General features: G+C 42.2%; 1 protein-coding gene across 1 annotated transcript; it reads right to left on the reverse strand.

Annotated features, from left to right (window-relative positions):
* Positions 1 to 17,986: 17,986 nt before the first annotated feature.
* GRP (gastrin releasing peptide) lies at positions 17,987 to 25,580 on the reverse strand. Its single transcript, XM_070935969.1, has 3 exons — positions 25,394 to 25,580; positions 22,391 to 22,641; positions 17,987 to 18,040 (listed from the first exon to the last, which is right to left on the reverse strand). Exons 1-3 carry the CDS (start codon positions 25,578 to 25,580, stop codon positions 17,987 to 17,989), a joined length of 492 nt encoding a protein of 163 aa, XP_070792070.1.
* Positions 25,581 to 27,348: the final 1,768 nt, after the last annotated feature.

The following is a 27,348-nucleotide window of genomic DNA, read 5'->3' on the forward strand; positions in this document are numbered from 1 at the left end:
TTGTCTGAAATAGGAGTTCCTGCTTGAGCAGAGGGCTAGACTAGAAGACCTCCAAGGTCCCTTCCAACTCTGTGATTCTGACAAGCCATCAGTTGCCTCCACCCATTTCCCTAGTTAGTTCTAGGTTTCCTTTGGATGGGATTGTAGGGTTTTTTTTTTTTTTTTAAATGATCTCATCATTTGATATCTTGGCTGGATAAAACAAAGACAATTGTAACTTTCCTAGGTGAATTTTGTAAACATTAAAGCACAGATATTTTTGCATTATAGTTTAAAATGGTTGACTTGTGTCTGAAATCATAACTGAATATGTTATAATGTAACACATTCTACAGTTTCATCATTTCTTCAGTAGCTGTTAGCCGACTAACATTCATTGGAAATACTTTTATATATTCTTAACAATTTGTCTGGTGTTAAATACCAGTGATACATCATCTTATAAAAAAATTATTTTAAATTATAATTTAGTACAAATTTTAAATATTTCGTCCACATGTTCTCCCATTGTTCAAGCATTACATTATATCCAAAGTTCCTTGCTCACTTAATCATACAATGCTTTACATATTCATTTTCCAAATTCAAATTTAATAATGTTTTATAGCCCTTAGCAATAATATGTTCACCACTACCACACAGCAGGATTTCCAATTCATATTAAAGTCAAACCCATAACTCTTTTTGTCTAATTTACATCTTTCTTTCATTGTAAATGGCAAACGTCCTTCTGATTCTAGCTCTTCTTTAGACTTGAGGCTAGGATCACCAAAATTAAAAGATATTATTTGACCGTAAATCCACCAGTTCAGCTTCACTGCTGTTTCTTTTCTGAAAAAAAGCTTCCTGGGAGGACCCCCAAAGAGGCATCTTCATAGAAAACCTTGTTTATTTCAAACACTTAGAATGGCACATCTAACAAAGTGGTTGTTAAAATCAACATTTACTTTAACCTTGTCATACCATAAATAACCGTGCTATCCAAATCTTAATTCATGCTCTTCTAGCTCAAGTAGCCTTTTAGTCTGAAGTAGTGGGTAACTAACTACTAATCTAGGATAGTAGTCTCTAAAGTGGGGTCCACACACCTCAGCAAAAGACAAGCTACTTGTGTGTAGAAAGTAAACATCATTATTATTATTATGGTTCCCACTGCATTCTCTTTTTTTTTTATTTAAAAAGTGTTTTTATTTTATAAACAAACAAACAATACATAATCAATCATTCAGTCTATCATCTGAATACATCTTTTTTGTCTTCTTACTCCTCCAGTATTTATCATATCTTAATATCATTTCATTTATTATGACATTTCCCCCACATTTCTTACTTCTCTATTAATACATTTATCTATCTTTTTATTTTATTAAAAATTATACAACAATTTTATCCCCACACAACCTTCAACCTCACCCTCCCCACGCCCCCCCCCCCGACTTCCCAGAGCAAAAACAGGGTATAACATTTAACAAACATAAGCTAAAATATGCTAACTTACTAAAAGATTCAAAACTCCCTCACGCTCTTCCCCTTTTAAAAATTATTCATCAACCTTCCTTTTATAAATTCTCTTATCACATTTCACATTTGTTATTAAAATCCTTTCCATACCTTCTTTTTCAGCATTACTCCCTAATAAAATTCTAAATTAAACATTTATCCTCTTTGGTCATTCATAAACCACTTGCCAATTAGGTTTCTTTTTCTTTCTTTTCTTTCTTTCTTTCTTTCTTTCTTTCTTTCTTTCTTTCTTTCTTTCTTTCTTTCTTTTTTTCTTTCTTTCTTTCTTTCTTTCTTTCCTAATGCAAATAATATAAAGCTCCCTCTAACACCAAACAAAATCCAGGTAGAGTTATTCCGAGCTTCTTTCTCATGTCTTCCACTTTCTCAGGTATTATTTCTCATTTTTCTTCTAACAGTTCATCCATTCCTTCATCCCACCTCCCCATTCCTTCATACATCCTGAACGTCCAACCCTCTCTTCCACCTTCTTCCCACTCAATCCTTCTAATCCCTAGTAAAGCACTGGACCGGAGGTTCAAGGCATCACTCAAGGATGCCTTGTTTGTAATCCTCTCTGTCTCTCACCCAGAGAAAGGATCTCCTTTTTCTTCCTTCCACAAAAGTCCAGTCACTCCTCTCTTATTCCTTATTTTAATTGTGATGCTTCTGACAAGAATAAACAAGCAGCCCCCTCTTTTGGGGGGGGGTCTCCCAGTCTCGCCTTCTATTGACTTTCCTTCTACTTCCACCATCCTACACACGGGTGGGCTGCTGGGGGTTTCGGGAGAACATCTAGTTAAGATTCTGTGCAGTTTGGAGAACCCCCAAATCTCCCTGTCTGTCCCCGCCCCCCCGCCCCGCCCCTCCTAGGAGTCCCCACGCAGCCTGTTTTGGATGCAGGTAAGTGCAGGGCGTGCATGGAGGCTCAGGGAGGGTGAAAAATGGGCCTACTGGAAGTTCGGGAAGGCCAGAAATAGGCCTGTTTCTGGCCTTCAGAGGGCCTCCAGAGCCTGGGGAGGCCGTTTTCAAGGAAAGCCTCTGGAGCCCGGGGAGGGCAAAAATGCCCCCCCTGCCGTGGTGCAGGAGGCCGATTAAGCCACGCCCACCATGGCCATGGCCACGCAACAATCTTTCTAAAATTTTTGAAGCCCACCCCTGCCTACACACTATAAAGATCAGCTGATGCATAAAAACCGCAGACTAAATCTTGGGGCACCTCACGTGTAAAAAACACAACATGATGGTGTTCAATCACATGGCCATGGATGCCATCTTTTTTTTTTAAATCCCCTCTCCACAGATGCTCCTAATGCAAGTGATTCTTAGCTGTTCAAATCCAAGAGCCAGCTTTCAGATTCCCAAATGAATCTTGAGATGTATATTAAAAGTAACTCCCATATATGAAAAAGTCCACCTTTATAATCTGTCTTTGTCAATTGGGAGTGAAAATGTTGGTGTGCTGGGAAGTGGTCTATCACAGGGAATAAGGTAAGCACAATTAATAAAGGTAATGGTAAGGAGATAAGGGGATTCTTTTTTTTTTAAATGTGTAATTAATGCAGGCCTTTTGACTCCAAGCTTTTAATCTCCTATAAATGGCATTCCAAGGAATTAAAGAAGTAGCAACTTGGCTGACCGCAGAAAGTTGTTTGGGAAAAAAGAAAGGTTTGGGGACAAAAACAACTTTTAGTTGGAACTGGTTGGGCTGACTTAAATCAGGGATATTTAATGCCATGTTCCTTCAGCTACCTACAGTTTTAATTAAAGACATTTTAAAAATGTAAATGTTTGCAAATTTCATCTCAGTCTAGGCCCGTAAGAACAGGCAGAGGTTACATTAGACTTTAGAGCATCTTAATAATATCCAACTGATATTATTAATAATAATATTATTTACACTTGTTCACAAGAGAAATTCCTAAAAACTCAGAAACAGGAGTCACTTTTATGAGGATTAACCCATCCTCTCCCAAAGGCATCACGACTTGTTTTGCATTTAAATATATATACATATAGAAATATATATTTCTGCATATATATTTTTTTACCCTTTTCCTGTTTCCCATTTGCTTAACGTCCCACTTGGTTCAGCACCTGAAAACAGCTCTATTTTAAGAAGAAGAATCAGGCTGCACCCAAGAGCAGAAAAATGTGTTCTTTGTCTAGCATTTTGGACAAGAGACAAGAATCTGCATTTTGTATTTTAACTCTTTGAATAAAAATAAAAATAAAAATTTGGAGGAAAAATAATTGAATCTGCCAAAGATACACCCTGCCTCCCTGCCTGCCTGCCTTATTCTGTAGGCTCAACCTTGTGATTTAGAAACTCTGTGTTTTACAATTCCCTCCCATTATCTCTGTTACCACATTTAATGGGTCCGGAACACTTTTAACTCAAACCTTCCCCTGCATTGCCCATCCACCCATCCTTCCCTCTCTCTCTCTCTCTCTCTCTCTTTCTCTCTCTCTTTCTCTCTGTCTGTCTTTTTTTCAAGCGAATGGGTACTTTGCAGGCATTCTGGAAATTGTGGCAATTAACGCTTCTCATTAGGGAGAGAAGCCGGGCTCACAAGGCCCTGCATTGTTTCTCAGGGATGGGGAGGGCTCCATAAAGAGTGGGGGGACTTCTCCATTCAGCATTTCCCACTCATTGTGGTCAAACAAAGGGAGGCTTCTAATTATATTTTCACAATCTGTGCGTATCTTGAAGGGCCCCTGTCAAAAACAAGCCCGTCATCTTTGTTCAACTTTCATTCAGGGACCTTTTTAACCTTAGCAGTTTCTCTCAACATCCCTGCCCAAAAGGGGCCTGGAAACAATGGGGCTTCCATTTATCGATTAGAGAACTTCTCGGGCCCATCATAATGAGAATCACTGTATTTTGAAAACAGTCCCCTTCGCTCTCCTTTCCCCTTCCAAGCACTTCGGTCTTCTCTTTTCTCCCTGTAACCAAGTCGACCAGCTCAAGCCGCGGGCAGACAATGCATTGTTTGGGATGGTTTGGAAACACACAGGGGGAAAAAAACAACAACAACAAGCACCCGGTGAAGGACTTGAAAAAGGAGTAAGTACCCTTTCGAAATGGAGATGCAGGGAAGCCTAGTGGTTAAGGAAATCCTGGGCTCAGAGCCTCACTTGACCACAAAACTCAAGGGATCATGTTCGGCCAGACTCTTTTCATCCAGAAATGAAAAAAAAAAGCAGTAAGTCTCTGTGAATGAGATGGGTGGTACCTAAATTTGGCAAATAAATACATGAATGAATGAATGAATGAATGAATGAATGAATGAATGAATGAATGAATGAATATATAATAAATAATTTGGTCACACAGTTTCCAATGCCCTTTTGACTATTGTTGACTCTCTCAAAGGACATACCTCAAAGCAGTGAAGGGAAAAAAAAAACTCATCGAGATTCTGGCATTCTCTGCAACAGAGCAGCCTAATAATTTTACACAAAGCTGCAAGGACTCCACAAAAAAAAAAAAAAAAAAAAGAGCCACAATGTACAACAGTATGCTTCCAAAGAACGGCTTTAGAGCAGGGGTTCCCAACCCTGGGCCCACGGCCCGCTACTGGGCTGCGGCCTATTTGCAACTGGGCCACGTGAGTGGTGGGCTGGCGTACACACACACACACAGAGAGAGAGAGAGAGAGAGAGAGAGAGAGAGAGAGAGAGAGTTCAACCTGTGCAAGTTGAGCTGCCACCGCTCACACAAGTTGAGTTGCACGCCCACATGCGTGCCGGCCTGATGCTCACACGCCCCAGTTCCCCTCTGTCCCCCCCCCACTCTCTGCCTGTCCGCCAAGCCACAAAGATTGGGGACCGCTGCTTTAGAGGAACAGTTTTTGTAAAACTTCAAAGTAAACCTGGTTTGTCCAGCATCTCCCATCCATCCACATATAAAAGACAGGGAGGGGAAGATGTACCCTTGAAAGTGGAGGACCCTTCTAAAATGCCCCACTTAATGTCCTATTTAATGAGAAGAAGGAGAAAAAAAGGACTAAATTAAGAGGCAATATTTGATTAACCTACATTTAATTAACTTTTTATTACAACGCAATAATGCACTATAATGTTTGTCCTCGTCTTATTTCCTCTTCTAACAGACATCTCATCTTTAAACACTTGTATTACCGTAACATTAATGGCAGGCTTTTAAAAGGGATATTAGCTTCATTGTTACCCTGATTTGCTTTTGTGTGGAAACCAATTCAAGGGCTTTACCAGAATATCAATTAAATAAATGAATTACGTGACATTAAATAAACCAGGTGATAAATAATTGACCTCAGGGTATTGGTAGGAAGTGAGCAGATTGGTTCCTTTTGTAGAAAATATCTTGCTTGTTGCCTGCCTTGGCTTGTTAACTATGTAATGCAATAATTATATAATATACTGACCCCTTAGTGATTAATTCCTTCTGCATTGTCTAGTTGTTCATTGTTACACCATTTACAGGGTTATGTGGATCCTTATCCACTTTATTGGAAATTCCCGTAAGTGCTAAATATTTCGGACATCAGCAGCAACAGAAATTCAGAACGATTATTGTACTTGTCTTATTTAATTCAACCTACCTATTTGACTTGAAAAGTGTTGGTTTTTTAAAATCTTCCATATGGTATGTTACTGTGTTGTATTGTTTTATTAAGTTCCTTTTCCTTTTTAAAATGCTTTTAGAATCTTTTATGATTTTAAATATCTTGTAATCCATTCAAAGAATTTATGTCATTGAGCAAACAATAACAATAATTTGGAAAAAGCAAAGAAAAAAATATTTAAAAGGAACAATACAGAATAGTGAAAGTGAGCTTTTTTTCTAGGTATTCGTTTTATTGTTTATTAAAATAAATTTCATCTGGCATATCACAAATCATAAAGTATTAACTTGCAGAAAATTTGTGGATCATCCTCAGAATGGTAAAAACAATGTGGTATGAAAGAGAAAAATGAATTATATTTCTGGAATGAAAGATATTTCCTTCCTTCCTTCCTTCCTTCCTTCCTTCCTTCCTTCCTTCCTTCCTTCCTTCCTTCCGTCCTTCCGTCCTTCCTATCAGGGGTGAATCCAGCAGGTTCTGACAGGTTCTGGAGAACCGTTAGTAGAAATTTTGAGTAGTTCGGAGAACCAGCAAATACCACCTCTGGCTGGCCCCAGAGTAGGGAGGGAATGGAGTTTTTGCAGTATCCTTCCCCTGCCACGTCCACCAAACCACACCCACAGAACCGGTAGGGAAAAATTTTGAATTTCACCCCTGCTTCCTATCATAGGATTGGATTGGAAATAACTCTAGAGGTCACCTAATCCAACTGCCTTTTCAGAGCAGGATCCATTAAAGCATTTTTGACAGAGATACAGTCTCTGAGGACCTTTAGACAGTGATGGGATTCAAATAATTTAACAACCGGTTCTCTGCCTTAATGGATTTCTTCCAACAACTAGTTCACCAAACTGCTTAGAAAGTTAACAACCGGTTCTCCCGAAGCGGTGCGAATTGGCTGAATCCCACCACTGCCTTTAGACCTTCATCTGGTGGCCTGTTCCACTGACTGAATCCCCTTCTTTGTACTTTAGCCACTTCCCCTAGCTTTCTATCACCTGACAACTTGGTAAAAAGGTTAAGAGCCCTGTGGCATGTATTCTAGTCAATATTTCTCTCCCAGCTAAAGTTTACCTAAACTGATCTCCCCAAACATGTAAGGCAGGGATGTCAAACTCGATTTCATTGAGGGCCGTATAAGGTTGTGTTTGACCTCGGGGGTCTGAGTGACCGTGGCCAGGGTGGGCATGACCAGCTCAAGGTCACTTGTGTCAGGGACGCCTGTGGTAGCCCGAGCACTCTGCCAGAGAAAATGGATTCCCGAGCTCCGTTTTTGGCTGCGATGGCTTCCTGCAACCCCTCTACCAGCAAAAATGGAACTCAGGAGGGCTGCGGCCTGCCCTCCTGAGCTCTGTTTTCTCTGGCTGAGGCACCGCAGGCTAGTCCTTGGCTGTTTCCAGGGTGGCCCCATGGGCCAGATCTAAGTACCCCATGGGCCAAGTCTGGCCCCCGGGCCTTGAATTTGACACCTCTGATGTAAGGGAACTTTTGGTACAGTTGGGTTTCAAGCTGACAAAGCTACAGTTCTGATGTATCCACCTTTTGAATAGATATGTGAACATAGACTGGGTGAGAACAGTGTAACCAATGTAGATGTGCAAAATGGAATACTTCCCATTCTTTCATTGAAATCAATAGGAATTAAAAACTTTCATCTTTCCTTGATTCCTATCCAATATTCATAGAGTAGTTACTTGGGAAAGTGTCTGTCACAGGTGGGGCTCAAGACGTAGTGTTTGCGGCGTTAAATGAAGAAGGTGTGCTAAAAACAGTTCAATCCCTTTGGGCATCTATGGAAGAAAAGTCATACACATACTAAATAAATGATGAAAGGCAGGAAAAAGCGAGCAAAGGCCTCCATCTAGATGTGCTCCTGGAAATATTTGTCTTCCATACTGGAAATAAGGTGGTGATTAAGAAAACAATGGACTATGATGTGGATGGTCTTTTGCTTGATGTTGTGGTCCGCCAGCAGCATGTGGAGCTGGCAGCAGAGTCAGACAGTGATGAGGCTGAGGAAGAACATGGGCCAGTCCTGGAGGCTGGGGAAGGCCCGGATGAGGGCTCTGCATCAGAGGCAGAGATGGGGCCAGGGCCATCGGGGAGTGATGTGTGGATTCTGGAGCCTCCAGAAGCTGACAGTAGGGAGGCAGAGAAACAGGAGGAGCTTGTTCCTAGTGCACGTATGAGAAGAGATGCCAGAAGACAAAAGCAGCTAAAGCAGAGAGGACGACTTGGGAGTAGGGCCAAGAGATGATTGGCCCCTCCCATAAGGCTTAAAAGACCAGCAACGGCTCTTGGACTCTTTGTCAGAAAACAACATTGATAGCATTGCTGCAATTATCTCTTGTTGGCGTCTTCTGCTTTTGATACCAAGGTTGGTGATTAGACTGAAGAATTTGTGTTATGAAGAGTTTGCTTTAATTTAGTTTGGACTACGCTGACAATGAGTTAATTCTCAGCTGTTCTAATAAAGTCTGTTTGTTTTGGAACTGTTTGCATCGATTACTACCTACTTGGGCCTGGGTTACAACAGTTGAATAGGTAGACTTATGTTCTTACGGAGGTCTATTAAAGGTGGGATTCACTTACCTTCCATACCGGTTCACAAATGCGCCCACCTGCCATGCATGCTTGGCCTTCCATGCATGCTCTTTGCTCGCGTGCACCTTCCGCGCATGCACATGGCCTCCAAAATGTGGCAAAATAGGACAGCATTAGGTCCGGGCAGGTGGGCGGGGCCTACCACTGTCGCCACTACCGATTCGCCTGAACCGGATAGAATCAGCAGAATCCCACTACTGATGTCTATCATTTTAACTTAATTGCACCAATTACAAAGGTCAAAGGTAGTCCCTAAAATGAAACTCACTTTTATCCTTGATTACTGGCATCTTGTGCTGACCTTAATATGTTTTAGCAGAGCATGTTGTGTAAATATTTTTATTCCTACGCTTTCTTGATACGCTTCAGGTTTATACTTTAAGGTGCCCTTTCCTCTTCTGAGACTTTATTTCTACTTTTGATTCTTTTCTTAAAACATCACCACTTTTATCTTGCATCTAAATTATGGATATCACCAATATAGAGCCTTGGTGGTGCAGTGGTTAGAATGAAGTACTGCAGGCTAACTTCTGCTGACTGCCGGTTGACTGCAGTTCGGCAGTTTGATTCTCACTGGCTCAAGGTTGACTCAGCCTTCTATCCTTCCAAGGTCGGTAAAATGAGGACCCAGATTGTTGGGGGCAATAGGCTGACTCTGTAAACTGCTTAGAGAGGGCTGTAAAGCACTGTAAAGCGGTATATAAGTCAAAGTGCTATTGCTATTCTGTATATATTGCTATATACAGAAGACATTGGCATATCTTAAATTGTAGGAAGCCTGGAAGAGATTCAGTTGTATTCCAGACTCTAGAAAGAGCAGAGAAGAGCAACAAAGATGATTAGGGGGCTAGAAGCTAAAACATATGAAGAACTGTTGAAGGAATCGGATATGTCTACTCTAGTGAAAAGAAAAATTAGTGGTGACATGATAGCAGTGTTCCAATATTTGAGGGACTATCAGAGAGAGGAGGGGGTCAACCTGTTTTCCAAAGCACCAGAAGGCAAGACAAGAAGAGTGGTTGAAAACTAATCAAGGAGAGAACCAACCTAGAACTAAGGAGAAACTTCCTAATAGTGAGGACAATTAACCAGTGGAACAGCTTGCCTTCAGAAGTTGTGGGTGGTCCATCACTGGAAGCTTTCAAGAAGAGATTGGACTGCCATTTGTCAGAAATGGTGTAGGGTCTCCTGCTTGGGCGGCAGGTTTTAAGATGACCTACAAGGTCCCTTCCAACTCTGTTAAACTTTTAAAATCTGTTAAATTTTGGAGATAGTCCTGAGATCAATTTTCCCCAATCATACTGTCTGGAAACTTGGGAAGTTCATCACTTCCAGAGAAGGTTTTTGAAGACCATCAGAGAAGCTGATATAGAGCTAAGCTGGCCAAGAGCCCAAAAACTGAGTTGATAGGAATGGACAGTGTGGAAGAGGCAAACTATTTACAGTAGCCAAAAGAAGTCAAGTAGAAACATTTAATGGCTAACCATTTTTATTAAAAGGCAGAAGCTTTCATGAGCATTGATTTTAGGATTAGATAGAAGGACCATTTCTTTTTTCCCCTCCCAAAATGTAATTAAATTACAAAAAAAAGTACAAAATACAGAAAAGCAAAGGGAAAAAAAATAAAAATAAAGAAAATAAAGGGATGGAGAAAAGCAGGATTGGGGAGTGCAAACAAAAGAAACAAAAGCTATAGAAGGAAGTAACTTCCAACTTTATTCAATACAGATAAAAATGTTTAATCAACGATCTTAAGAATCAGAATAAACTATAACAAACAGTCCTTCTATCAACAAAACTAATAATCAAAACCCAAGGTTACAATTTCATTTCTTTCCATTTCAAACAAAAAAATCCAGGAGTAGCTTCCAAGTAGAAAGAAACTAGAGGAAGTCTTTTCTTTAATCAAAGCGATCGATTTCACCATCACTTCCAATTCCATCAATTTCACCATCCATTCTTCCATCGTGGCTATATATGAGTCATTCCATCTCCGCGCATAAGTAAGCCTTGCTGCTATTGTCATATATAAAAACAAAGTTCCATAGGGTGTATTTTTTTCCCAATCTGTTTGTTCATCAAACCTAAAAGAAACTTCTTTGGCTTCAACTCAGTTTAAGAATTATCTGAGTTAAAATACATATCTGATTCCAATAAATGGACCCATCCTTTGATTTCAACTTCATATTTTTAATTTATTTGTATCCCGCCTTTATTATTTTTACAAATCACTTCACTATGGTGAACGTATCCAACACAAATTCCTCCTATTTTCCCCACAACAACAACCCTGTGAGGTGGCTAAGAAAATGGCTGCCCCACAGTCACCCAAGCTGGTTTCCATGTCCAAGGCAGGACTAGAACTCACAGTCTCCTGGCTTCTACTCTGGTGCCTTAACCACTAGACCAGAGGTCAGCAACCTTAAACACTCAAAGAGCCACAAAGGTTCTAACCGGAAGCCCCCATTCAATTCTGGAGCCAACCGGAAGTCCGGTTCCCCCATCATAGTCTCCTCCTAGCACGGCGTCCTTTTTCCTCTGCTGACTGGAAGTCGGTTCCCCCACCATAGAGTCTCCTTCTAGCACGGCATCCTTTTTTCTCTACCTGTCCTAACCAAAAGCCTTATCAATTGTGGAGCCGACCAGCAACAGAGAGCCGCAGCAGAGGGATGAAAGAGCCACATGCGGCTCCAGAGCCACAGGTTGCTGACCCCTGCACTAGACCAAACCGTCTGTCTTGCTCTTCTCGCTCTGTTACTCTTCTTGTCTCAGATTAGAAAACCTGGCATGTGAAATGAGAAATTTTGACATGTCAGAAACGCACCACATAAAAACATATTGGTTCCATAATGTTATTATATATAATGATGTAAATTCTCAAATTTTTCCATGTCATAGAAGGCTAAGGCTACAAAGCTGGAGGAGGTGCTCTGAATTTGTACCCCAGAAAAATAATCTTCCAGGAGATTCGCCTTCTGCCTCTTGATTGTTTATGTGTAATCTTTCTTCCATTACTTTCCAAGCCAATAGCCTGATTTTCTGAATCACTAGGAAGACCTGGACAATCTAAGCTGGAACCCAACCAGTGATGAGTTCCAACCGGTGTTACCACCGGTTCTCTTCATGCATGTGCTTTGCGTGCGATCACCGCACACATGCTGGCTTCGCTTGCATGCGTGCCAAACTTGCACTCCGCGCAAGTGCATTAGATTTCTGCCCAGCTGAGGCACAGCAATCCACTCTGCCGCGCCTATCAGCTGGGCTAAAAAACGACAAATAAAGGTAGGTATAATGCGGGGGCGGGGGGAGGGCCCAGCTCACAGTCATAGAGAACCGGTTCCCTGACATCATATCATCACCACTACCGGCTCGCCCGAACCGGGCCAAACCGGGAGCAACCCACCACTGATCACAACACACCTCAGAAAATATTTTAACTACAATACAATTACTGGATTTTTCCTTGGCAGTAATGAAGCTTGATTGTGCCATTTAGCCATTTAGCAATTTGATCATTATTATCACCACTAAGGTAAAGGTAACGGTTCCCCTCACACATAAGTGCTAGTTATTTCCATCTCTAGGGGGCAGTGCTCATCTCCATTTCAAAGCCGAAGAGCCAGCACTTTCCATCAGTAGTGGGTTGCCCCCGGTTCACACCTGTTCTATAGAACCAGTAGTAAAACCGACGGGAGGCTCCTCCCACCGACCCCAATGTCACTAAAATGCTTCTGCGCATGCGCAGAAGAGCACGTGCGCATGCGAGCGAAGCAAGCACACACACGCGGCCCCACTGCGAACCGGTAGTAAAGGTCATGTGGCCGGCATGACTAAATGCCAGAGGCGCATGGAACGCTGTTACCTTCCCACCAAAGGAGGTCCCTATTTTTCTACTTGCATTTTTTATGTGCTTTTGAACTGCTAGGTTGGCAGAAGCTGGGACAAATAACGGGAGCTCACCCCGTTACACGGTACTAGGGATTCGAACCGCTGAACTGCCGACCTTTCGATCGACAAGCTCAGCGTCCTAGCCACTGAGCCATCGCGTCCCTTATTATCACCACTAGCCTGCTACTTTTGCACAGTTTACTCAACTTTGTTTGCACAACAAACCAGAAATCATGTGGTGTGAACCCACCGCTGATTCTTAAACTAACTACATACATTGCAGAATATGCAATAGTTTGGCACTATATAAATGCCAGTCAATAAATAAACATGACACGTTTATATCGTAGTAATGTTTGTCTCAAAAGTGCTTTTTGAAAAGGCAATCCTCAAAGCTAAAGAAGCTTCTTGGATGAGAAGAGAAACATCTTCAAGGGAAAAAAAAACACAAAGTCCAGTTGGCTTTTGAAAAAGCACTTTTTGGGACATGCGTGACCAGGATGACTGAGAATCTCCATAGACAATTAGACCTACTAGTGTTTGATTTAGCCTTTTCCACTTGTGTGTGCAAGAATCATGTGTTAGCCGAGAGTGCCATCTGGTGGAATCCTAGAGACTGACAGAGCACATGGAAGGGCCATGTTCAAACTAACTCCATAAAATTGTGGTTTTTCCTTCAGTATTGCTCAGTGCATTGTTACTCAAAAATAGTGCCTTATCTGTAAATGAAGTGAAATGCTTGAAACTGGGAATAAATGAAGATTCCTGCCAATATTTTGCAGACTATGTTCATCTGAGTTAGCTCCCCACCATCTTAGCTTTGCTAATGTCCTGGGTAAGTTTCTTTTCAGAGGCCTCTACAATGAGAAAGGGATATATCATATGGCAAATCTTTCTGCCAAAGAGGGGCAATTTGCCTTTTAAATATTTCATCTGGGTTTTCGGGGGCACCATTGCTTGAATTGAAAGTTCTGCTCAAATTAATGGAACTTTTAAAATTTGCTTTAGCTCTGGTCAATGTGGACATTTTGTGAAGCTGTCTCAGGGGTGGGCTGCTGGGGGTTCACAGAGGTTTGGGAGAACCTCTAGCTAAGATTCTGTGCAGTTCGGAGAACCCCCAAATCCCACTCAGCTGGCCCCCTTTAGAGGAAATATTCTGCCCTTTTAATGTTTCCTATGTAGGAAGTTAGCACCCACCCCTTTCCTAGAAGAATGAAATATTTTAGGAAATATTAAAAAGGCAGAATATTATGTTTCCCTGGATGAGAAATGGAGAAGCATGTTTTAAAGACGAAGCAGCTCCCACCTTCTTGCCCCCCCCCTTTGTCAATGGGCCAGAGGCAGAAACTCAATTCCCTCCCATCTTTGTCCATGGACCATCATCTGCAACACAATAGGACCCATCTAGCAACAGAAACTAACACAATAGGACCCATCTAGCAACAGAAACTCACCACATGGCACCTGGGAAGATTACATCAGCCAGGAAGGCCAGCTAAGACCCTCACCCTCTGGGAGTCTGACAACCAATCAGGATACTTTTCCTGCGCTCCAGGAAGTTCAAAGCCAGAGAGGGCATAAAACCCAGGGACTCACTGTGTCTCATGCTTTTTCTGTTCAGGAACTCAAACCATGTGGTCCTGTCCACCATTAAACCATCTTTCCAAGCAGTCTCCATGTTTCCAGTGTCTTTTTCCCCACTTGGAGCTGAACCCAGAAGGATATTTCTTCTTACATCTAAAATATCTCATTTTCCTAGGAGAGGGGTAGATGCTAACTTTCTACACACTCAAAAGGAAGTCTTAATTCAATCCAGTTTATTTCCTGAAAAACATTCAGTTGAGTTTAATCTTACATTGGCAGGGAGAGACTGAAGTGCATTTGGGCAGATTGGTTTTGACATAGTAACATCCTGTATGTTCTTTTTCAGTTTGATGGCGTCAATGAGGTTTATTCCCAAGACTGCAATCTTCTTCAAGCAGAATTAAGCAACCTAAACTCAATTGTTCTACCTGTGACTAAAACAAGCTTCAATCCAGATTCAGTGATGCTCATTGCATTACTTAATTGCTTTATTTTTGACATTTTAAAAACTACATGTGCTTATTTTGGAGAATTTTACACCTCATATTATCATATTGTTGGAAGTTAAAACCTACCCCTCTCCTAGAAAAATGAAATATTTTAGGATATACTAAAAAGGCAGAATATTTTCCCTAAAAGAGAAGTAGAAACTCAGAGAAGCAGAAACTCAGCGCCCCACCTTTGTTAATGGGCCATTATTATTATTATTATTATTATTTTATTATTATTTGATTTATATGCCGCCCTTCTCCGGAGACTCAGGGCGGCTTACAATGTGCTCAGCAATAGCCTTCATCCTTTTGTATGTTTATACAAAGTCAGCTTATTGCCCCCACAACTGGGTCCTCAATTTACCCACCTTAGAAAGGATGGAAGCCTGAGTCAACCTTGAGCCTTGGCGAGATTCGAACCTGCACTAATTGCAGGCAGCTGGTCTTAATAACCAGCTTAATAACAGGGTGCCTTAGACCACTGTACTACCAAGGCCTGGTCCAGTCTATTCTACATAACAAAGATCTACTCCTTCAGGCAGAGCCATTTAATTGCCCTTCATTGCACCACCCACCAAGTTTCAACCAAACTTGGCACACAGACAACCTAAAAGGCTAGCTATGACCTCTGGCAGCAACCAATCAGGATACTCTTCCTGTGCCCCAGGAAGTTCAAAGCCAGAGAGGGTATAAAACCCAGGGACTCTCAGAATCTCCTCCCTTTTTTTCCCCTTCACCCAACATCTTCAAGGCATGTGATCCATTAAAACCATCTTTCCAAACAGCCACCATGTTTCCAGTGTCTTTTTCCCCACTTGGAACTGAAGCCTAGGGTTTTTCCCAATGAGTCTTCTCTTCTCATTTGGTAGCCAAAGTATTTGAGCTTCAGCTTCAGTGTCTGTCCTTCCAAAGAGCAAGAATAACAGAATGAGGTCTTCTAGTCCAACTCCTACTCAAGCAGATTTCCTTTAGGATTTACAAGTAAGGCCAACATTAGAATGTTATACAGTAATGTTTTCTAAGAGGAATTTACTCTCCATCACACCTGACTCCTTGCCTTCTAACAAGAGCAAATTTCTTACCAGCAGGTTGATTGCTCCCTCTTATTTTTCAGTGGCCCTGATTGGCATCCATTGGCATCAGTGTTATCTTCCATTCAGAGCACCATTAGAAAGAGTTGTTTGAGATCAAGTTATATTTGATGAATAGTCCACCTTGTTCATCATTCTGTTTCCAAGGAACATGCAAGCCGTTGCCTACATCACAAAGTCAAGATCAGATCCTTCCTAAGACCATTCTAGATTTAATTTGGGAGAGACCATTCCTCGAAAGTCTTTTTTCCCCCAATGACATCATCTAGTTTCCATGAAGGAGCTACCTCAAAACATCAAAGCACTCTCAAGTATCTTCTTCCTAAAGTAGATAATTGAAGGACGTCCTAGTTTGCCTCCCCCATGACTTTCATCTTTAAGACAGGACACCTGTCCAGGGACAAAGCTATAGTAGCTGTTACTATACGAGTCTACTGCCAATTGCAAGAGATAATCTGCACTTATGCCTGATAAAACTGCTGGTTGCGCATGGAAGACTTAAGAACCAGATGCTCCCCATCCCGACTAGTAATATACAGATGTGAGTATAGGTCTAGGACCATCATTTTCTGTTTTTTTAATTTTTTAAAAAAGAAAATTGATATGCCACCCAACTCACGCAAGGTAACTCCAGGGATAAATACAAAACCTAATAAACCCGACTCCCAGGTGACAATAATCAAACTGAATGGACTCCATATCACCCCGAGTATCTAGGTCTTCTGGCAAAACCATGTCTTCAGGGTCTATCAAGAGTATCAAGGTGGGAGGCCATCTTATTTCTGCAGGGATGAGGTTCCACATGGAGCAAGCTACCAAGAAGGCGGCCTTTCTTCTTGCTACTAGATGGCCTCTACCTCCCTATTCTGATGGATGAGATAGATCCATGATGGCGAACCTATGGCACGCGTGCCACAGGTGGCACATGGAGCCATATTAGTGGGCACGCCAGCTCAGCTCTGGGGCGCATGTGCGCGCTGGCCAGCTGATTTTTGGGCCTTCTGGGCCCACCAGAAGTAGGGAAACAGGCTGTTTCCTGCCTCTGGAGGGCCTGGGGGGGGAAGCCCATTTTTCTTTCTTACCTGTTTTCGCCCTTCCCACTCCCTTGGAGGCCCTACGGAGGCTGAAAGGGCCCATTTCCCGACTCCCGGTGGGACAAGAAGTGAGGTTTTTTGCTGTCCCCAACCTCCAGATACTCCTAGAGAGGTTATGGAGACTGGGGATAGCAAAAAATGTTACTTCCTGTCCCACCGGGAGTTGGGAAATGGGCCCTTTCAGCCTCCGTAGGGCCTCCAAGGGAGTGGGAAAGGCTGTTTTCGCCCTTCCCAGATAAATAGAGAGGATCTGGAACCAGGTAAGAAAGAAAAACGGGCCTACCAGGCCATCATGTGCCAGGAGCGGGGGGGGGGATTGCGCGCGCATGCACATGGGCACGTGTGTGCGCAACCCTCCCCCCCTCTCCTGGCACGCGATGGTAAAAAGGTTAGCCATCACTGAGATAGATGTACCTGGGTAAAGAAGGTCCTTCAACTAACTGACCTCAGGCCATGTAGGGCTTTAAAGGTGATAACCAGCATCTTGAATTGGACCTGAAAGCAAATCAGCTATCAATACAGCTCCAACAAGAGAGGAGACACATGTGCAAATCTAGACTTGCACAAAACCATGTAGGCTGCCACATTTTGAACCAATTGAAGCTTCCAGAGACTCCATGTTTTATATGTTGTTAACTTAAGTATTTCTCCAATATGAGTCCCATCATGGAACTTGTGCCCCGGTGTGCTGAATATACCAAGCTTTAATTTCAACTGCATCGTGTGCTCCGAGATCAATAAAAGCGCCAATCTTTTTTTTAAATATATATATTTATTTATTGTGGATATTGAAATGCAGGATGATCGCAAGGTAAAAGATGCAGGGATTGAAGAGAGATATGGCAATGTATTGTCAGAGAATTGGAAGACCCTTCATTGACAATTATGTACAACAAAGCAATTCAAGCGAGAAAAACGTTGCTTGGAAAGGGGAAAAGCCATTGGAGAAGTGTAGCCATTGTTAGGAGAAACAAGTAAACAGGTTCCTCTACACTGAAGGGGGAAAAAAATCTTGTTTTAACAGAAAAGATAATTATTTAGTTATCATGTACAATAAAATGCTTATGAAACAATAGTCTCTTAAAGACATTATTCTATGTTTTCAGCGCTGGATGGCGGTCATTTCAACTTGGAGTGCTTTCCTTTTTATCCAGTACTTGCAACAGGAGCTCCACCATCTGAAAGAAGAGGGAAAGGAAAAATAATAATTGTTGGAGCACCTTCGTGTCTAAAATAGCTTGTGCTTCATTCATATTTCATTACAATTGATATTGATATTGATTGCTTCCTAGTATGATTTGATTGCTTATTTGTACCCTGTGACTATCATTAAGTGTTGTACCTTATGATCCTTGGCGAATGTATCTTGTCTTTTTATGTACACTGAGAGTTTATGCACCAAAGACAAATTCCTCGTGTGTCCAATCACACTTGGCCAATAAAGAATTCTATTCTATTCTATTCTATTCTATTCTATTCTATTCTATTCTATTCTATTCTATTCTATTCTATTCTATTCTATTCTACTCTACTCTACTCTACTCTACTCTACTCTACTCTGATATTTGCAACAGGACTTTTTCTACATGCTATTTCACACTCTTTAATGTATGAACGTGGATGACAAAGGGCCCTCAACCACAAAAGGAGTAGACTCTGAAGACCACATTTGTGTTCATCAGATGATCAGGTAAACAAGGTGAGTCAGGATGTTATCCCCGGCCTTTGGAGCGGAACTGAGCGATGAAGCCTTGAGCAACATCTAACAATGGAAAGCATCTTCTTTACATCCCCAGCAGCAAGCTAGTTGAGGAGGCTTAGGACGTGCACAACATTGTCCAGCAGGCAGACAAGCACTGGACACTCCTACTCTTGTCCCCAGCTTCTACTGCCTAATTCTGTTGACAGGGAACGGATTGCCAGTGAGCAAATTTACTAGGATTTATGCGTTTCTGAAATCAAGAATTAGCGATCTTCTTAAGGTTTCACTGGTAGCAGAGTTATGAACAACTCTTTCCCCACCTAATACACACTATACCAGGATGTTAAATTTTTGTTTTACCGAACAAAGAAAAATAAAGGGAGACTAATATAGATCGATTTCAAGCTATTTAGCTCTCATCAGCTAGCCATTTGAATCCCATAAGGGTAAGGCTAGCGGATGAGAGCTAAATAGCTTGAAATAGATGTGTACTAAAGGTAAAGGTTCCCCTTGCACATATGTGCTAGCTGTTCCCGACTCTAAAGGGCAGTGCTCATCTCCGTTTCAAAGCCGAAGAGCCAGCGCTGTCTGAAGACATCTCCGTGGTCCTGTGGCCGGCATGACTAAACGCCAAAGGGGCACAGAATGCTGTTACCTTCCCACCAAAGATGGTCCCTATTTTTCTACTTGCATTTTTTTATGTACTTTCGGACTTCTAGGTTGGCAGAAGCTAGGACAAATAAGGGGAGCTCACCCACCTTATGCGGCACTAGGGATTCGAACCGCTGAACTGCCGACCTTTTGATTGACAAGCTCAGTGTCTTAACTGCTGAGCCACCATGTCACACTATACCAGGATGTTGTTTTTTTTTTTTGAAAAAAATCATTTTTTATTTTTAAACAAACATACATAAAAACATAAAACCATCTTCAATTACACACAGTGTGTCGGGATGTTATCGGGATGTTAAATGTATGTTTTACCGAAGAAAGAAAAATAAAGGGAGACTAGTAGATCTTAAAATAGATCTATTTCAAGCTATTTAGCTCTCATCAGCTAGCCATTCGAATCCCATAAGGGTATGGCTAGCTGATGAGACCTAAATAGCTTGAAATAGATCTATACTAGTCTCCCTTTATTTTTCTTTGTCGCTAAAACATAAATTTAACACAAAAATAGTTTGTTGCAAAAGCGACTGCCTGCGAAGGCCCCTGGGTTAGGGCTGAAAGGCAAAAACAGAAGCAGTATGCTCCGTCCCATAATTGGGTAGACCAGATTGCCCTAATAGACCGGTCCCACCGGAGAGAAAACACTACACCAGGATGTGCAGGATGTTTAAAGAAACCACAACTCTCCCCTTTCCCAGTGATGTGTTTGAGAGTTGCTGGTTTCCTATCCCAGCAATGAATGCTGGTCAGGCGTTCCACTTCCTTGGAAAATCTGTTAGAACAATTAATCAGTGAACAACTTGCCTGCAAAAGTTGTGAATGCTGCTCCAACTCTGGAAATTTTTAAGAAGAGATTGGATAACCATTTGTCTGAAATGGTATAGGGTTTCCTGCCTGAGCAGGGGGTTGGACTAGAAGACCTCCAAGGTCCCTTCCAACTCTATTCTATTCTATTCTATTCTATTCTATTCTATTCTATTCTATTCTATTCTATTCTATTCTATTCTATTCTATTCTATTCTATTCTATTCTATTCTATTCTCTCAAATGTAAACGAAAGGAGGAAAATAAGTCGCTCCCTTCCAGCTGATGTATTACTCTCATTAGCAAAAAAATATCATCTCTAACTCCTCACTATCCTTCCCATGTTCTGATCATGGATTGCCTTTGGTGTGGAACAAACTAAGAAATAAGTTAATAAAATTGAGAAGTATATGTCAATAAATTAGGAGACTGAGATCACCTTTTCACACTAACCAATTTTATTAAAAAGCTCACAAAAATCCTGTGCCCTTCAACAAAATCTTTTAATTTGGAAAAAAGTGTTCCCTGCCTCCTTCTGATTTTCGGATAGGAAAGACTAACACAGATTCCTGCAAAGTGTCATATTTATTTATTTATTTATGTATCTCTATACATCCCACCACCACAGATCACTTTGATTTGAAAGCAATCACACTTTGACTGAAAACAATTGGCTTATATATAAAAATATAGCCCTGGTTTTTCAATCCATTCCCCTAGCATTTACCCTAAATGACTTCCTAGAATTCATATTATTTCATAATATAAGAAAGATCCTCAGGACAGTTAAGAAAATATAAGACCTCATCAGAGGTTCATTATGAAGCCTGAGAAAAGCATTTTTCATGCATAGGAACTTCCAATGAATGTCAAAGGAATCCTAGAGCAAAGTCAGAAAAAGGAAGGAAGGAAGGAAGGAAGGAAGGAAAAGTATAAATGTTTGTGGGTGGGGAATACACAGTTCATACAAATGAACAAGGCTTGCCTTAAAATGAATGTTTGCTCCCTTGCCAAATCTCGTTTGTAGAACCTAAGAGAAGTTCCTTAAGATTTATGACATGTCTCTTGCAGAAGGCTGCTCTAACTCTTTTCTAACAAGGCATCTACATCAGAGGTTATTGACAGAAAAGTGGTGATAACCTCTGATGTACTTCATGCAGCATTTCAACAGCCTTTTTATCTTTTTTTAGTGTTGCAAGTATGCCTCTGTGACTCCATTGCATGTGCTTGCATCACCCACCACAGTCCCCTTAGGGATAGGAATGATGTAGCTTCAGGATGCCCTGAAGTTTAAATATGTACCCATGGAAGAATTCTAATACAAATTTCAAATATTAGCTATTTTTTTAAAAAAAAAACTTGTCCTTTATGGGGTGAAACATTATCTGGATGGAAGTAACTAGGGAAGACTGGCTCCTCCATGCTATCTCCAGTTCAAACGATCTCAAGATGGAACTCAATTTGATATCCTGATGCTGAATTAGTATTCAATTATCCAGGCAAAACATTTTTACAGCTTCCCCTTTAGAGTTCTTCGGATTTAATCCCTAAATTCTTTGGTTATTGTACTTTGTTTTTTTTTACAAACAAATATGATATTTGGAAATCTAATCTAAAGGTTGATGTCTCAATCTAATCTTGCTTTTAGAGAAGGCCAAAGCAGCAGTTACGTCACACAATTCCAATCTGTTGAGTTACTAGAGAATCAATGTCTGAAATTTCAAGAGAAAACTGTTTCAACCTTCCCTTTTTCTCTAACAGGGAATGCCTGACAAGAGACATCTATTTTTTGGGACTTCATTGGCATGTGGGAAGTCAATGAGAATGGCGTGCAAAAGAAGGACTGTGAAGTTCTTGGGGCTCTCTGAGCTTAGTTGTTTGCTCACAGATGTTTCATTACCTCATTAGATAATGTCATCAGTGCAGTAACATCATCAAGAAAGGATATTTAAAAGTCTTGGTCATCTCGCCACTAAGTAAGTAGACATAGGACACTTCCTCCCATGAAGATTTCTTTGAAATCTGTCTCTCTTAAGAAAGAATCCTCAAAGCAAATTTTTATCAATTTGAATGTGGACTTGTAGGGCAGAAAAAAAGAACAGACATTTCATTATCCAACTGGATAATGTCATCAATGCAGTAATTTCATTTCTTTGAAATCTTTCTCTCCTAAAAAAAAAGAATCCCTAAAGCAAATTTGTTATTAATCTGAATGAGGACAGACGGGAATTAAAACGAAAAGGTTTCTGCCTGGCACACATTTTCACAGCAAGCAAACTGAACAGAAGAACATTAAGTATTAAACAACTAGAATGCAAAGAATATCTGATGGGATTATGGAAATCTCACTTACATCTTTGAAGCTGCTGCTTTCCTCTGTCCCCCAAACATTCTTGGAAGAAAAGGGCAGCTCTTCCCGGAGAACCTGAGTATTTTGATCTTCATCCTCTTCCATGTGTTTGAGCAGCTCCTTGAAGGATTCGCCCTGCTGCATATAGCTGCCCAGCTGTTTGGCGTTATCTGGCAGCAAAGGGAAGGGCGTCTCTTGACGGTCTTCATATATGTAAGGAAAATCTCCAGTACTCTTTTTCCCCATGAAGTGCCCTGCAAGAAGAAAGGATATGCCATGAAATTAGTGTCAATGCAGACATCTGTGTCCTTTTTTGGTAACAATGACTGCGCGGATCTGGAGACCATGGCATCCACGTTGGGTTGGCTTGGAATAATTCAGGAGAATTATTGAAGCTCTCATGATGTCTTCTCTATTCTGTTCTTCTGTGCAAAATGTCAAATGTGAAGGACACATCATCTGTCTGGCAATAACCATGCTTTCCTTTAAGTAAGGAAAAATTCACAAACACCCATATGGACACGGGTGATGCTCAGTTACATCTCAGCAGCCAAATCAGAGGCTTGTGTGCTCTACACAGCTCACTCGCACTTTCCATGACAAGCAGAAGAGGAATAACAATTATGAATAGGCAACATTCAATTGATTATGACTGCCGTAGACTTCACCTTTTTTCGAGCTATTTTCAGGGACAATATGTTTGTGATCTTTGCTTTAATATAGGCAAATGATGTTTCTAATCTCAGTTGGATTTGCCAGTGAAATAAATTCCTAGTGGAAAATTTCTGATCCTTATGCAGAAGAGGGAAAAAGGGGTAGTTCTGACAATATTTAGAGAATGGGATATCTCTGTCTCTAACTTATAGCTCTTCTTTCTCCCCTGAGTTCTTCTTCCTTACTTTTCTTCTTAGCAGCCTAGTGCCCTTTCCTAAAACACTTTTATTACAAACGAGACAATTTAAATTAGCAACTGAAAAGAGGTAAGTATTTTAGTGAAGAATTTGCTCCCCAATCTCCAGGAATTCTGTCCACTAGTGCAGACACCTCTAATTTATTTTACATTTTTTTAAAATTAACTTCATCATTGGAGGCAGCAGAGTGTACTATCACTGACAGCTTTTTGATGCACATCTTTTACTGTTTTTATGCGGTGGCTTTCTGTCGTGTTCCTTTTCATCCTTTGGATGCCTCCTTGGCTGCCCCATCCTTAAAAGCCCCAGGGACAAGCTCTTCCACAACATTTTCCTTTGGGATTTAAAAGAAAATTGGGACACCAGGGAGACATGGATGTGGAGTTTTACAGACATACCCCAGAAACTGGAAAGACTGGGGATGGAGAAGCTGGAAGGAAATGGAAAGCCATGGCATGAATGCTCTCTAAGGTAAGTGACTGAGGGTGGGTGGGTGGCAGAGATATTCCACTTTTTGAAGATACACAAAGCTACCTTAGTCTGCCTAGTTTAATGAAAAGAAGGTCTAGGGGTGACATGATAGCAGTCTTCCAATATCTCAGGGGTTTAGCCACAAAGAAGAGAGAATCAACCTATTCTCCAAAGTACCTGAAGGCAGGACAAGAAGCAACAGGGTGGAAACTAATCAAGGTGGGAAGCAACCTAGAACTAAGGAGAAATTTTCTGACAGTTAGAACAATTCATCAGTGGAACAACCTATCTCCAGAAGTTGTGAGTGTTCCATCACTGGAGGATTTAAAGAAGACATTATACAACGGTACAGGGTTACCTGCCTGAGCAGGAGGTTAGACTAGAACAGGAGTCTCCAACCTTGGCAACTTTAAGCCTGGCGGGCTTCAACTCTCAGAATTCCCCAGCCAGCAAAGCTATATCGATCTATCATGTATAGATAATTGTGGGAGACCCCACTTGGCACTTGCTCAAAGGCACTCTGTCCATCTCAACATGTAGAGGTCTAATTAGCCAGGATTCCAGGTTTACAGGTTTCCTTAGGCTTCCTCGAACTCAGGGATCTCCAACCTTGGCAACTTTAAGCCTGGAGGAGACCCCACTTGGCACTTGCTCAAAGGCACTCTGTCCATCTCAAGATGTAGAGGTCTAGTTAGCCAGGATTCCAGGTCTACAGGTTTCCTTAGGCTTCCTCAAACTCAGGGATCTCCAACCTTGGCAACTGTAAGCCTGGAGGACTTCAACTCCCAGAATTCCTCAGCCAGCTTTTTGCTGGGTGGGTTCCAAAATCAGAGCGAGTAGGAGGATGCCTGACACCTCAGCCTAGCCCAGGAGAATTGCAGTTAGAGCAGGGGTCTCTCCAACCTTGGCAACTTTAAGCCTGGAGGACCTCAACTCCCAGAATTCTTCTTCTGGGAGTTGAAGTCCTCCAGGCTTAAAGTTGCCAAGGTTGGAGATCCCTGGACTAGACCGAGTCCTGAGTGGTGCAACAGACTAATGCTACTGTTAAAAGGTAGTATTTAGCTGCCAGCTGTCTGCATTTACTGCGAGTTCAATTCTCACCAGGCTCAAGGTTGGCTCAGCCTTCCATCCTTTCTAAAGTAGGTAAAATGAGGACCCGGTTTGTGGGGGCAATAAGCTGACTTTGTATAAAATATACAGAAGTATGAAGGCTATTGCTTAACGCCTTGTAAGTCGCCCTGAGTCTCCGGAGAAGGGCGGCATATAAATCAAAATAAAATAAAATAAAATAAAATAAAATAATAAAATAAAATAAAATAAAATAAAATAAAATAAAATAAAATAAAATAAAATAAATAAATAAATAAATAGACGACCTCCAAGGTCTCTTCAAATTTTGTTATTCTGACTGGTACCCTGGCTTATTTTCCCAACCAGGTGCTGATTGTGGAAAAAGCAGGGTCCCAGCTCACTTGCTGGCATCTCTAGGTCTGGCAAGCAATCCTTCCCTGAGCTCAAACCTCGTTAGATGCCCGCGTTGGTTTCCTGCCCTCTGCCCAACGAAGGCTGTAAGGAACTGGCCAAGGAAGCCTCCCGGGGAAGCCCTGGGGGGATCCTCACTCACCCACTGCCCAGTGGCTGCCTCGGGGGTAGATCTTGGCCATCGGGGGCGCTCCGTCGACGCCCTGCAAAGAAGCCGCCCGCCCGCCGCGCCCTTGCAGGAGGAGCGCGAAGGAGACGAGAGCCAGGAGCGGGAAGAAGAGTTGCCCGCGGGGCTTCGGCACGAGCGGCGAGGTCTCCGGGCGGGCCATCGGAGCGGGCTGGCTTGGATGCGTAGAAATGGGTTACCGCGGGGCAGAGTCCGCCCGAGCGCTCGGTGGAGGAGGCGAGACCAAGCAGGGAGGTGACAGGAGATCCGAGCCTTGCGGAGCCTGAACGCGGCACTGCTCCGTCTCGCCGGCTGACCCGCTTTTATATGCCGGCCGGGGCGAAGAAGTGTATGCAAAGGTCAGGCACGTGACGCTGTTCCCCCCCCCCACACACACACCTTTCCTCCGTCGTCGTCCCCCACCCCGGGGAGGGCAAGTCGAAGTTCTGGGGGCCGCGTGGCGCGCCTCCCTCTTCCTGACTGGCTGGCCCGGCGAGCAGCAGCCGAAACCCCCCCTCCTCTCTTCTTCTCTCCCCCCCTTCCACCCCCACTCCCCTACGCGCGCGCCCTCCACTTCGACATCCCCCCTCCCCCCGCCGACCTTCCCAGTCTGGCTCCGGCGCCTTTCTCTCGAGGGCGCCTTCTGCCGTCAGGCGAAGTCGCTCCCTCGACGGGCAGAGTGAGGGGAAAAGAAAAGAGCTCCCGTCCAGACGGCTCTTCTTGGGAGCTCAGACTGCCAAGCCGCCGTGTTTGCAGCCCTGGGCGGAAGCTATGCGGGCTCCCAAGAAGCCCTTTCAGGGGGAGGACGGAGCCCCCAGTTGGGTGGGTTCCAAAATCAGGGCGAGGAGGAGGATGCCTGAAGCCTCAGCCTAGCCCAGGAGAATTGCAGTTAGAGGACGGGTCTCTCCAACCGTGACAACTTTAAGCCTGACGGACTTCAACTCCCAGAATTCCCCAGCAGCAAAGCTGCCTGGGGAATTCTGGGAGTTGAAGTCCACCAGGCTTAAAATTGCCAAGGTTGGAGAGACCCCTGAGTTAGAGGAAGACTAAGGAAACCTGTAGACTTGGAATCCTAGCTAACTAGACCTCTACATCTTGAGATGGACAGAGTGCCTTTGAGCAAGTGCCAAGTGGGGTCTCCCACAATTATCTATACATGATAGATAGATAGATAGATAGATAGATAGATAGATAGATAGATAGATAGATAGATAGATAGATAGATAGATATAGCTTTGCTGTCTGGGGAATTCTGGGAGTTGAAGCCCACCAGGCTCAAAGTTGCCAAGGTTGGAGACCCCTGTTCTAGTCTAACCTCCTCCTGCTTGAGATGGACAGAATGCCTTTGAGCAAGTGCCAAGTGGGGGTATTTCACAATTATCTATACATGAACCGTAATAATGTATTATTATTATTATTATTATTATTATTATTATTATTATTATTATTATTATTACATTTAAATTTAGGTATTATTTAAATTAAAGATGTAGAGACTCCAGGAGGAGTGCAGAGAAGCTCAACAAAAATAATTTGGGAATTGGAGGCTAAAACATATGAAGAACAGTTGCAGGAATTGGGAATGTCTAGTGAAAAGAAGGACTAGGGAAGACATGATAGAGTGTTCCAATATTTTCACGAAGAAAAGAGGGTCAACCTATTCTTCAAAGCACCTGAACTAGGCAGGACAGGAAGCAATGGATTGAAACTAATGAAGGAGAAAAGCAACCTAGAATTAAGGAGAGATTTCCTCACAGCGAAAACAATAATCGGTAGAACAACTTTTTTTTTTAATTTGTTTTATATGTCGCCCTTCTCCGGAGACTCAGGGCGGCTTACAGTGCGTTAAGCAATAGCCTTCATACTTTTGTATATTTTATACAAAGTCAGCTTATTGCCCCCACAACTGGGTCCTCAATTTACCTACCTTA

Source organism: Pituophis catenifer, unplaced genomic scaffold (genome assembly GCF_029215685.1).
Source record: "Pituophis catenifer annectens isolate HBS135680 unplaced genomic scaffold, rPitCat1.0.hap2 SCAF_2, whole genome shotgun sequence".
Taxonomy (NCBI): domain Eukaryota; kingdom Metazoa; phylum Chordata; class Lepidosauria; order Squamata; family Colubridae; genus Pituophis; species Pituophis catenifer.

Coding starts and splice junctions, on each gene's coding strand:
- GRP (XM_070935969.1), bottom strand. CDS start 25,580: ATGGCCCGCCCGGAGACCTCGCCGCTCGTGCCGAAGCCCCGCGGGCAA. Junction 22,642..25,393: donor AGGCAGCCACTGGGCAGTGG/GTGAGTGAGGAT, acceptor TTCTTCTTGCAG/GGCACTTCATGGGGAAAAAG. Junction 18,041..22,390: donor AAAGCAGCAGCTTCAAAGAT/GTAAGTGAGATT, acceptor CTCTTCTTTCAG/ATGGTGGAGCTCCTGTTGCA.